This window comes from Ursus americanus, chromosome 21 (assembly GCF_024610735.1).
Source record: "Ursus americanus isolate L20-20 chromosome 21, mUrsAme1.1.p, whole genome shotgun sequence".
Classification (NCBI taxonomy): Eukaryota; Metazoa; Chordata; class Mammalia; order Carnivora; family Ursidae; genus Ursus; species Ursus americanus.
The window spans coordinates 30236111-30248336 of record NC_142147.1 but is presented as its reverse complement, the minus strand read 5'-3'; the positions used below and the strand labels follow the sequence as shown (position 1 = coordinate 30248336).

The window sequence follows — 12226 nt, the reverse complement described above, 5'->3', positions numbered from 1 at the left end:
TGTTTCTGTTTTTGTTTTTTTTTTAAACAGAGCTCCCTTCCTGGTTCTGTTGATCAGCCAGCCAATATTGTAACCATTTGTAGCCAGGACATGATAAATTATGCAGAAGTAAAAATGAGTATCCTTTATAATGGTCTAATATAAGGACAAAATCATGTTCCCAGACATTGATTTTCTGACTGTTTATATTTTTGTTTTTAATCTTGTTACACCCAAAGATGTCATGGTAGAATTTTCTGTCAATTTATCCTAACACTCCTGGTTAGAGCTGCAGAAAAATGTACCTGTATTTTGAGGATTTGATGGAAAAGTACAAATTCTTGCCAGTCATTAAAAGCAAAAAGCATTTTACAGTTATGATTGATTTGTGCTGACTCTGCCCTAAACTCAGCCCTAAATTCTTTTTTTTTTTTTTTTGAAAATTGTATCTCATTTATTTTGTGACCTTTGGGTTTTTTTTTTAATCATTTTACTGTATTTTTTTCATGATGATAAGTGTACTCTTTAATCCCCAGCCCTTATCCCCCCAACCCCCCACCCACCTCCCCCCGGTAACCATCAGTTTGTTCTCTAGAGTTAAGAGTCTGTTTCTTGGTTTGTCTCTCTCTCTTTTTCCCCTATGATCGTTTGTTTTATTGCTTAAATTCCACATATGAGTGAGCTCATATTTCTCTGTATTTCTCTGACTGACTCATTTCGCTTAGCACAATACCTTCTAGCTCCATTCACGTCACTGCAAATGGCAAGATTTCATTCTTCCTGATGGCTGAGTAATATTCCAGTGTATGTATACCACCTCTTCTTTATCCATTCTTCTACTGATGGCCACTTGGGCTGTTTCCTTACTTCGTCAGCCCTAAATTCTTTACAAACATTTTCTCAGTTAATCATCCCAGTTGCCCCCATTTTACAGGTCAGGAGGTTAACCACAATTGCTTAAAGATAAGCTGGGAAGAGGCAGAGAATATTTAAATCCAGATCGGCCTCATTATAAAAGGTCAGCTCCCTAACCACTATGCCTGACTGTCTTCCTCTTCCCTGCTGGCCCCCGCTGCCTCACTCCGGTAAACGCTGGCAGAGTGGGGTCAGGGAAAGGATCCCGGGGAGTCGAAGATATGGGGCGTAGCCGTGCCCTGTCTCTTGCTGGCTGTGTGATCTCCATTCAGCAAGTTTCATGAGCCTTCTCAGCGGTCTTTCACCTCATCTACAAAATGAGGGGTTGCTGTGGAAGTTTCGAGATCTTTTCCATGTTATGGTTTCTGAGTTGAAAAAGTGACACCTGTGGTCCTCTTGCACTTTGTTGGATCTGAGTAGTCTCAGGGAACGTTATTTGTAAAATTTCAGACAGAATGTTTTTAACTAAGAGTTTTAAATATGTCTCGTAAAGATGACCAGGAATAATAAGGCTATCGTAGGGCCCTTTAAGGTTTTTCTAAGTGCTTTTCAGATAATGATTTAAGAAGCCGTCAGGGATTTGATCTAGCACAATGGCTGCTGAATGTTTAAGTAGTTGCTCCAGAGTGTTTTGAAATAGCAAAAAAATCTCATTCTGGCGGCGTGACACTTCCCGGTTCTGTTGAATTCATCTTAGCGTGCAGTTGCACGAGGATTTGATAAAATATGCTGAAGCAAATCCAGGGGTGTTTTATAGCATTCTTGTGCTTCCTAAAGAGACAAGGAATTTTAATCACATAAATTTATTAACCTGGAGGCTTCTTTCATGTTACACGTTTGCATTGAGCTTTTGTATGCGATGATCCATAGCTAGGTTTTAGCCCTCGGAGAAAAGCACAAAAAAGTGGGCATGAGAAAAAGCGATTGCTTTGTGCCTGGAAGAAGCTGGATAAGCTGTTATTGGTCATTTTCAGTTTGGTTTATGCTCCTTTTTTTCCCTTTATGTTGCTTTCTGGTTTTTGCAGTCTACCTAGCAAGAGCTTAAAGAGCCGGCCATTAGATCATAATTATTTATGTTCTAATGGGATTCCCTACGCTGGAAATCCATTTCCCATTGTGCTTGGCAGGAGAGGAGTAGGCCACCTACAAAGTTAAAAAGTGATTATGCAGATGAAAACAAGGGAATTTTTGTTCACAGTTTAGGATCAACTGGAGTAAAATACAGAATAGTCAGATAATAATCCGAACATCGGCTCAATGATTGACAGAGCTGGATGGGGGGACATGGCAAATGGGGCCCCCTGCTCTTTCTCTTCAGTGTCCTGACCTTCTACGTAGCGACAGGCGGACGGCACCCTGTAGGAAGCTGGGGGTGTTTCGAAATGGGAGGAGAGCTGGGAGTAGGTTGGGTGCACATTTGCAGAGCTTTGATACCGGGTGGGGTGTGTGTAGCACACAGACACACATCTGTCTACACTCATGAGAACATTTACGTGCATTTACAGATTTCCCTAACACAGGTAACGTGAGGAGTGCCAGGAATATGCTTTCATCATTCTTTCAGGAAACGGCCAGAATGTGACACTGGGATCAGAGATGACAAATCAGATTTCGCTAATATGGCAGTTCCAGTTGCTGGGCGGTGGTGGTGCCTCCCAAGGGCCATATGGGGAAAAGAAAGAGCAAGTCCCTGATTGTCAGTTTCTCCTGCCGTGGACGCAAGAAGGGACACGGCATGTCGTCTTCTGCGTTATTTCCGTTCTTGTTGTAGCTTGTTTACACTGCATGCCTTCTGCCAATGTTCATCTTGACCGTCCCCCCCTTGTATTATTGCTCATGCCTGGTAGTGAGCCCTCTGTCTGCACTAAAGCTCTTTCATTTTATTTTTAGGCCTCAATATGGTGGCAAATTCTGTCCAGGTTCTAGCCGTATCTATCAGCTGTGCAATATTGACCCCTGTAATGAAAATAGCTTGGATTTCCGAGCCCAGCAGTGTGCAGAGTATAACAGCAAACCTTTCCGTGGATGGTTCTACCAGTGGAAACCCTATACCAAAGTGGAAGGTAATTTGGTCTCTGTACCTCCAACAAATAGGACTCTATGTGGACAGTAATGTGAACGAACACAGGAGAAATCGCGGCCTATGTAACAGTTTTGATGTTGACGTCACCGCCTAGACCCGTCCTGACCCAGTTTTTCATTCACCTCCATAGGTTTTGTTTATTTTTCCATACTTTTTTTTTTCCACAAGACACCCCTTGTCCCCCACATCTGTAAGTCAAAGGGTTCGTGTGTTTGGAATGTACTTACGTTTCTAAACTTACCTTTGACATTTCAGTAATTAAGTCTCCCAGGGATGTTAATTGGAATTGGTATGAATTGTCCAGACCAGAAACCCATGAAACCATATATGCCCCATAGAGACGCCCTATTCAGCAATTGACATGTTAGATGATTACATGCATGGGAAGGCCTGTTTGCAGGGCATCACACACACACACACACACACACACACAGCCGTGAATTTCAAAATGTCTCCATACTGGGTTCCTAGTACTTATTATTACTTAAAGTTTGGCTTGTATTTTGCCTTTTAAATTGAATTGTTTTTATTTTACCGAAGTATCAAAACATTTATTTTAGTTGTAATGTGCACATTTAATGCACTTTCTGTTCCCTTTGCAGACTATGCTGTCACTGTTCTGGTTGTTTGCCTTCTATTATTTCCATTCTCTTGCTTTATCAAATATCAGCCATCCTCCCTTGAGAAAGGATTCCTGGGGGCCCTAAGGGCACGTGGGTAGAACGGGAAGACGCTGAACTTAGTGGCAGTTCATGGGAAATAAGACTGAGGGCTGTAGCTGTGCAGAGGCTCAAAGTGAACCCGTGTTGTCAATCACCACGGAGAAGCCAGTGGAGTTAGAGACGCACACAGCACGGAACGGGGTGGGAGTGCCGCTCTCCCCACTGCCAGCCCAGCCATCGTGGGAGCACTGTATGCTTTTGGGTCACGACTGGTTATCCAAAAGCACAGAGAGAGACAGGCATGAAAATTCTGCAATTGCAATGAGCAATCTGTAAGTGTCTACTTATACGTGTTTCTTTTTTTAAAATAGAAACTCAGCCCTTTATTATCTCCAGTGTTTCAAATTGCACTAAGAGATAATAGGTGTGGTGTTTCTTAATGAGTTTTAAACCATTTTTTAAAGTGAGACTTCATGGTACGCCTCTTTCTTGCTTTATGGAACAAATGTGTGCTTGCAAAGTTAGCTCGTCTAAAGGCCATTTCATTTTTCTCTTGGACTTCAGTGATAAAGCTGGGAATACAGTCATTAAAAAAAAAAATTCTCCAATAGAATAATTTGCAAACTTACCAAGGAAAGGAGAAAAGAAACCAGGTACCTACAAACATTCAGAGATAATAACTAGAAAGGATTTAGATTTATTTGAAACCACTTCAGAGGACAGGATTAGTTCAAGGGTTATCCTTGAAGATCCAGAATATCCTTCCTCCATGTCATCTTCTGAATCCTTAACCTGCTTTGTTCTTCATAGCTCTTATCCAGGCGTGAGTTTATATCATATAGTCACTTATTCATTCTCTTTCTCCCCGTAAGAATTTATTTTCCACGGGACGAAGCCTTTGTCCATTTTAGGAGCATGCTCGGACCTCCAGCATCTGAGAACAGCCCTTGGCACATACTAATTTTCAGAATGAATGAGTGAACAAAGAAATATTAACTGTCCATAATGGATGTGTTTCCCCTCTATGAGTGGCCAGCTCTCCATCATTGGAGGCATTCTACCAGGAACTGAGCATTATCTAGGAAGGGCACTGCTCAAACAGCTTCCCAGGGACAATTAGATAGAACACCTGCAGTTGCTTTCGAGTCCAGCGTGTCTTCAAATTTCTGTTCCCTTGGTTGAACGTTCCCATCATTCCGTGATTCTTACATATGGCTCTTTCCCCCAGACCCTGCTGTCCTTCATTTTTCACTTCCCCTTCTGTTCCTTGCTTTGTTTTCTTGGATTCTCCTTGGTCTTTCCCACATCGTGTCTTTCATTCAGACACAGTGTTTACAGAATGTGTTTTGTGATCACCCTTTAAATAGCTTCTGTGTTGAGTACATGAGGAAACAGTGAAGCAAATAGATTTTGTAACTTGTAGAAATGTTTTTCGGTTTCAAAAGATTTTCACTAATTTAATTGCAGCCTTCCTGAGTAAGGAACGTGCCACTTCATTCATTTGCTCAACGGATGTTCACTGAGCATTTCTTGCATGGGAGCCATTCTGCTAGACATGGGAGTAGCTACACGGAGTAGAACAGAGACCCAGTCCGGGAAGCTCCCATGCTAGCATAGGAGATGGAAAAATTAAGGCCTTTTGTTTCTCCCTCTTCTCCTTCTGATACGTACTTAGAATCGGGAAACACTGACCATGATTTGAAGGTCTGCTGACATTCCTGCAGGTTGGGAAAGAACAGGGGAAGACTATTTGTAAGTGTAGACAGTCTTTGTCTAACAGTAGTGAGATTTCTTTTTCTCCCGTCTGTGTTTCCAATAGACCAGTTGAGAAACTTGCCCCAGAGCCTCTGTGGGTAAAACTGAACTTTTTAGAACTTGTTCATGCCTGGGCCTGACGGAGAAAAGAAAGGGTATAGATACGTCTTCCATAATCTCCGATGCAAAAATTACAAAGTGTTTAATAAAGCTATTAAAAGAAATTTCTGGGTAAAGGAGAAACTTTTCCTCCATCGACACATCTGCATAGTTGGATCCTGATAATCTAACGGCTTTCACATTTAAGTTTTGACTTTGTCTTGTATCGAGAGGTTTTATGAAGCATAGCGATTTGCAAACTGTTTACACGTGTGTTGTACACTGTTGTCAGGGCCGTTGTGTGGTGTCGCCCACGCACGGGCTCCCGTGAGAAATGTCATCTGGAGCTGCTGGCCAAGAAGAACGCTTTGTGTTTGGGAAATTGGCATAACTCCTTTCTGATAACGAGCTCCGTAGAAATACAGTATTTTTTTTCTTTTTGCCTGTGATACCAGAAACTTCTCAGGGACTTTATGGTCAATAAAAGTTACATTTTTTAGCATTTAGGTTTACTTTATTTGTTTCCTCTTCCTTTTCATGACATGATTATTCTCTATATGTTTTATAAACATAAACCATATGCCCTCCTTTTTTTTTCCCCGAAGTGTCTGAAATATTTTCTTTTAACTGCCTGAATAAATATCTGAAGTAATCCCTGTCCTCCATCATGGTCAGCAAACTATGGCCTGCAGGCCAAATCTGACCAATTTTTGTTTGTTTTTATAAATAAAGTTTTATTGGAACACGGAAATGTTCCTTCATTTATATCTTGTCACTAGCAGACCGTAAGTCCTGTAAAGCCTAAAATACTTGCTAACCAAGGAAAGTAGCTGTATTAACCCATCAATTGTGTGTTTTGTGGCTATTACTAAGAATTAGAAAAATTAAACTTTTGTGTGTGAAAGCAGTTTTATATGAATTGCAAATGGGATTCCTGTTTTTATAAGCATGTGTATGTGCTTTCATGCATGCACACCCACACCCACACCCACACCCAAAATGGTGTAACATTTCCCATTTTAGTCGTGATAGCTTTCTAAATAAGTTTATCTCATCCTTTTGGCCATCATGTCATTTTCCTGTGATTTCCTCCTGATCACGTCCTGTCTTGATCTTTTTGCTTCTAGAGGCAGATCGGTGTAAACTGTACTGCAAGGCTGAGAACTTTGAATTTTTTTTTGCAATGTCCGGCAAGGTGAAAGACGGAACTCCTTGCTCCCCAAACAAACACGACGTTTGTATTGACGGGATTTGTGAAGTAAGAGGCCATTTCTATTTTGGAATGTGTGGTCTTGCTTGTGTTTCCTCATATCAAATGTGCACCGTGAGAAGTAGTACGAGAGATTCTGTGTCTGGAGACAAGGCAGCTTAGGGGAAAAGGCCAATGTTTGCAAACTGGATATGTGCGCCATCTCTAACATCCCCACTGACTCTCTGCAAGACCCCATCCAACATTCTTTTTTTTTTTTTTTTAAAGATTTTATTTATTTATTTGACAGAGATAGAGACAGCCAGCGAGAGAGGGAACACAAGCAGGGGGAGTGGGAGGGGAAGAAGCAGGCTCATAGCGGAAGAGCCTGATGTGGGGCTCGATCCCATAACTCCAGGATCACGCCCTGAGCCGAAGGCAGACGCTTAACCGCTGTGCCACCCAGGCGCCCCCCCATCCGACATTCTTAATTCCTCTTCACCCGGCTCTGCGCATATGCAATGGAGATAACGGCATTTCTACTACACGCCGTAGTTGCAAAAATTAAATAAGAATGTAAAAAATAGTAGTAAGCTTCCATGGCATGTTTGCTAAGTATGTTCAGTATATGGTCACAGCCTCACAGATGCGTTTTGACACCGTAGTACTATTTCCTGCCAATTAGTCTTCCTTTTAATTGCATTGTGTGTTGGGGGGGGGGAATCGTGTGGGGGGCTCAGCTGGCCCAAATCAGCTCACCTGCCATTAGTAACAGCAGTGACTTTTTTATTCCAGTTTTCCGGATGTAGGGTCTCAGCAAGCTTTAGATGAACTCTATAACTTCCCTAGTCCCACATCTGGTAAAGGCAGAGGAGGGATTTGAACCCCCAAACTTGAGACACTGCTTTTAACCCTAAAGCTGTACTAGCTTCCTAATGTTCTGAAGGCAGAGACCCACGAACCTCTTGGTTATTTTTAGCCACTGGCTTTTCTGATTTTTTTCTCACTTTGTGGGTATTATTTTTTTATTTTTGTCACAGCCAGTGGGATGCGATCATGAACTTGGCTCTAAAGCAGTTTTGGATGCATGTGGTGTTTGCAAAGGGGATAATTCAACTTGCAAGTTTTATAAAGGCCTGTACCTCAACCAGCATAAAGCCAACGGTAAGAGATGCATGCCGTTTCATTGCTGCGGTTTGCTGCCGAGCACGTTTAGGTCAAGCTGGCCATGGTCGAGCCGTTTACCAGCTCGTGTGACACACACGGGATGATGGCGTTGACACCTTGCAAGACCAAGGGAGGGTGGGTGGTTTCTCAGTGTGAGGAGTTCCGTCCACACATGCAGCTCTGAGATGTGTCCATCAAATGCCTTTTACTTTGCAGTTTAGTCCGATGTCCCACAGGCCTTTGCTCAACAAAGGACGGACTTTGAAACTTACAGTTCAGGACGTGAATCGTGATCCACACTCTCGACGTCAGATGAATATTTGTAGCCGTTATCTAAACAAATCTTGAGTAAAATGAAACCTGGAGCCCTGTTTCCTGAATATCGCTATTGAGGACCATGGCTCTAGGTTTCTTCCAAGTATATTAATGCTAAAATGCGTTCTTGAGTTTCGTGGCCTTGGTTGTTCTGGAAAGAAGAGTGTATCTCCTGTCCACACACACGTGCTTAGGAAGGGAACCACACTTTCTCTCTGGTGTTCCTTCCACTGGGAAAATGGAATAATTGATCATTTATTTGCACTTCATAGAGTAGGGATGAATGTTCATGATTCAACAACCCCACTCTGTAAAAGTGGACATCACTATGTCTCGGAGCATTTTTAGCCCTGTTTCTCCAGTGTGCAACATGGAAAACAGCACTGTTCTATTCTTCCCATTTAGAATATTATCCAGTAGTCACCATTCCAGCGGGGGCCCGAAGCATTGAGATCGAGGAGCTGCAGCTCTCCTCCAGTTACCTTGCGGTCAGAAGCCTGGAGCAGAAGTATTACCTCACGGGGGGCTGGAGCATCGACTGGCCTGGGGAGTTCCCCTTTGCTGGGACCGTGTTTGAATACCAGCGGGCCTTCAACCACCCAGAACGTCTGTATGCACCAGGACCCACCAACGAGACACTGGTCGTTGAAGTAAGCTCCTTCTCTTTGTTTACTGCTCGGTGCATCTTGCTGTATTTATAGTGACGGCCCCACTTTGAGCTAGCTTGAAGAACTCCTGTCCTTCTAGTTCAGATTTCTTTCCTAATAAGCTACATTGCAAAGTGCAAAGAGGAAGAGACAGCATCTCCATTTTGGGGACAAGGGCAGGAGTCCAATGGGTCTCTAAGAGAATGCACAGATTTTCAAATTTAGATGCCTGCCTCTCAGCATTGCACTTGACTGCCATGAATGCTAAGGAATATAGTAGGAACACGTTGTAGATAATTCCATAGTGTCTGCGTCTGCCATTTGGATAGACCACTGTAGCTATTCACATCGGTAACCTGGCGTCGGACGTAGGATGATAGAGGAGAAAGAACGCTTGCTTGAATGCCAAGAAAAGTTGAGTCAGAGCAAACCACCTTACTTGTGTAGTTGTCATTCCCTTGGAGGGAAGAGAAGAGAAGTTCATGGATAGTAATCAGCCAGTGTACCTGCAGAGGATTCTGCGAGACAAGTGTCACACGTTCATTTTCCTTGTCCTCGTCCTTGTCTCTGAGGTTGCCTTCTCTGTTTGTAAAGCGGGGCCGATCGCAGCTTTCAGAGCCAGTCGATTTGCCTGAGGTTGTGTCGAAGTCACGCTGGCTACCACTTGCTGAGGGCTGAGATTACCAGACCCCCGAGGTACCAGATTACCAGGCGCCCCTCCCTCTGCAAGTATGATGTCTCCACTCAGTCTGGTCGTGCTGCTCTCTTCTCAGATGAAGGAAACATGAGCTTAATTTAACTATTATTATTTAAGGCACCGCCTTTAAACATTTACTAAGAAAGATGAGTAGAAGACCGTTGGAAAAAAACATGTCACTTTGGATTCTAAATCAGATGTCGTACACCTAGTATGGTTAAGAGGACAGATTCTTAACTAACTGCATAATGTGAACAAGTTATCGGGTTAGATTTCTTAACATCCGTGTCCCTTAATGTCCACGTTTGTAAAGCGGACAGACAATACTAGCTAAGTGTTAGGGTTATTATAAGGATGATGGAAGACAAGTTCAATGCTTACAAAGCGCCTGTCACAGCCGTGTAACAATTCTTATCACTTTGCCTTCCGAACTTTTCACATATATATTTTTTAAAAGTCTGAATCTCAAGGGGGCGCCTGAGTGGCTTAGTTGGTTAAGCATCTGACTCTTGATTTCAGCTCAGGTTTTGATGTCAGGGTCGTGAGTTCAAGCCCTGCATTGGGCTCCATGCTGGGTGTGGAGCCTGCTTAAAAGAAATAAATACATAAACTGGTAAAAATCTAAACCTCGGACCATGGCCAGCAAACTGGTGACTGCCAGCCACACCCAGCTCCCGCGTCTGTGTAATACAGAAACACCATGGACAGATGCTGTAATGTCACGTGATGTCGTATAAAAATAGAGACTTGGGTATCACCTAGCAACACGGAACTTGTGGCCCCGGTAGATACTTGAGTTTGCAGCCTTGGTTCTAGATGGTGACCATGACTTAAATTCATTTAAATTCCTATCATCTTGTCACTTGAGATATTAGGTCCTGTCACCTCTGTCTGTGTGGTGGGAGGTCCCTCAGAGATCTCACATCACTTACTCAGAGAGAAGCTGTAGTTAGGAAATACTCTCCCAGCGCGCTCAACTCTTTCATTTAGGAGGGACAGCAGGAACTCCAAGTCAAACTGGACTAAAGGGGCCCAGGGCGACTCAGCTGGTTAAGCGTCAGTCAGCCTTTGCCTCAGGTCACCATCTCCGGTCCTCGGGCTTCCTGCTCAGCAGGGAGTCTGCTTCTCCCTCTCCCTCTGCTTCCTCCCCCTACTCACGCTCTGTTTCTGTCTCTCTCTCTCTCTCTTTCTCTCTCTTTCTCTCTCAAATAAATAAAATCTCAAAAAACAAAAAAAACCTGGACTGAGGGTGGTTGGGAGCTCAGCAATGGATCCAGCCCCTGAAATTACACTTTCATTAAATCTAACGCACAGAGGTGGAATTCTGATTCAAGGTTTCTGGATATTTTTTTCACACTTTTTTTTTTTTTTAATGTTCTTTTTCCTATCAAGCATCTGAGCCGGAAACTTCTTTTCCTTCTCTTCAGGAAAGTTCCCTTTTCTTCGGAGAGTTGTGTTTAGCTTGCAAGCTGTTCGTTTTAGAGCAGCGATACTTCAGTAGTTTTGCCAAGAGGCCCTTGATCGGGCTCTGAGCAAATGCACACAAACCACGGTCTGTGGCTGCAAAACGACCTAAGTCACCAAGTGGGGTAGGTGCCTCTCACGGCGGCTGCCACGGCCGTCAGAACAGAGCGCGCAGCATACCCGGGGAGAAAGACGTGTTTCACTGCTTCGTGCCAAGCAACCATTTTTTGTCCTTGTTTCTCTCTCCAGTCTTGTTCGTAAACACAAAGCTTTTCTAATAGGGCTTTCACAATTCTGCCTGTAATTTAAGGTTTGCCATTAAATATATATCTACAGGAGAACCACAACAAAGAATAAGACGAGAAGTGACGGAGCGGGCAAGGCAGGATAACAGAGCTCCCTCTTGCTTTAATCTTTGGCACCTAAAATACCCCCTGGCATTGTCTGCCTTGATCAGATCAACCAGATAATGGACACCTTGTCACTGAACAGTGCACCCAGCCTGGGGCTGAGAATTTTTGTTTATGTTTTGCTTAATTTAAACATAACTCCTTATTTCATTCATCTGAATTGTGTCGCCTTGACCGACCCCTACATCTTTGGAGTGTTCACCAGATCCTCAATTTTTCCTGATGCAGCTGTTTTTGAGAAATGGTGGGAGGACCTCAATTGGCGATGGAGTTCTCCAAAATTGGCCAGGTCCGTCATCTGTCTCCTTGCAATACAGACACCTCCTTGAAAATAGGTCAAAATGTAAGGAGAAATATTGGCTAACTCTAAATAAAATTATAAAAACAAAGTCTTCCTTAGGTTCAACCAGATATGTATTTTTTTAAAAATAATTTCTTATTCTCATATGAACAGAATAAGAACTATAGTAATATCTATTAATATGGGTCGTAGTATTGCCACTGTAGATTAAGGTCACATTTGTTTAGCTATTGTTGTACAGAATCTTATTTTATGGACTCATTCTACTTACAGATTGAAAGAAAGCTTTAATTAACATCTTAGGAATGTGGCCTGTCTGAAAACAATCTAGAGGGAAACTCATATGATTAATTGGACATGCCTTGCTTGTATTTTTAAAGGAGTTATGGTTTCATTCAAAAGTTGCAACTATGTTAGCAGCTAAAAAAAAGAAAATCAAATCTAGAAACCTAGTATTATGTCTGTTTTATCTTTTAAAAGAATTTGGGTTAATGACTTTAATTTTAAATTATACTTTATTGCTCGCAGGGGGACATCGACAAA

The 12226-nt window shown here is 42.7% G+C and overlaps 1 protein-coding gene across 1 annotated transcript in view; it reads left to right on the top strand.

Moving 5' to 3' along the window:
• Positions 1-12226, top strand: part of ADAMTS18 (ADAM metallopeptidase with thrombospondin type 1 motif 18) — a 73012-nt gene that overhangs the window by 26153 nt on the left and 34633 nt on the right. The window contains exons 10-13 of the mRNA XM_045796049.2: positions 2785-2957; positions 6621-6751; positions 7723-7846; positions 8570-8814. Of these exons, the coding sequence (XP_045652005.1) occupies positions 2785-2957; positions 6621-6751; positions 7723-7846; positions 8570-8814 (673 nt within the window). The remainder of the gene's footprint in view (positions 1-2784; positions 2958-6620; positions 6752-7722; positions 7847-8569; positions 8815-12226) is intronic.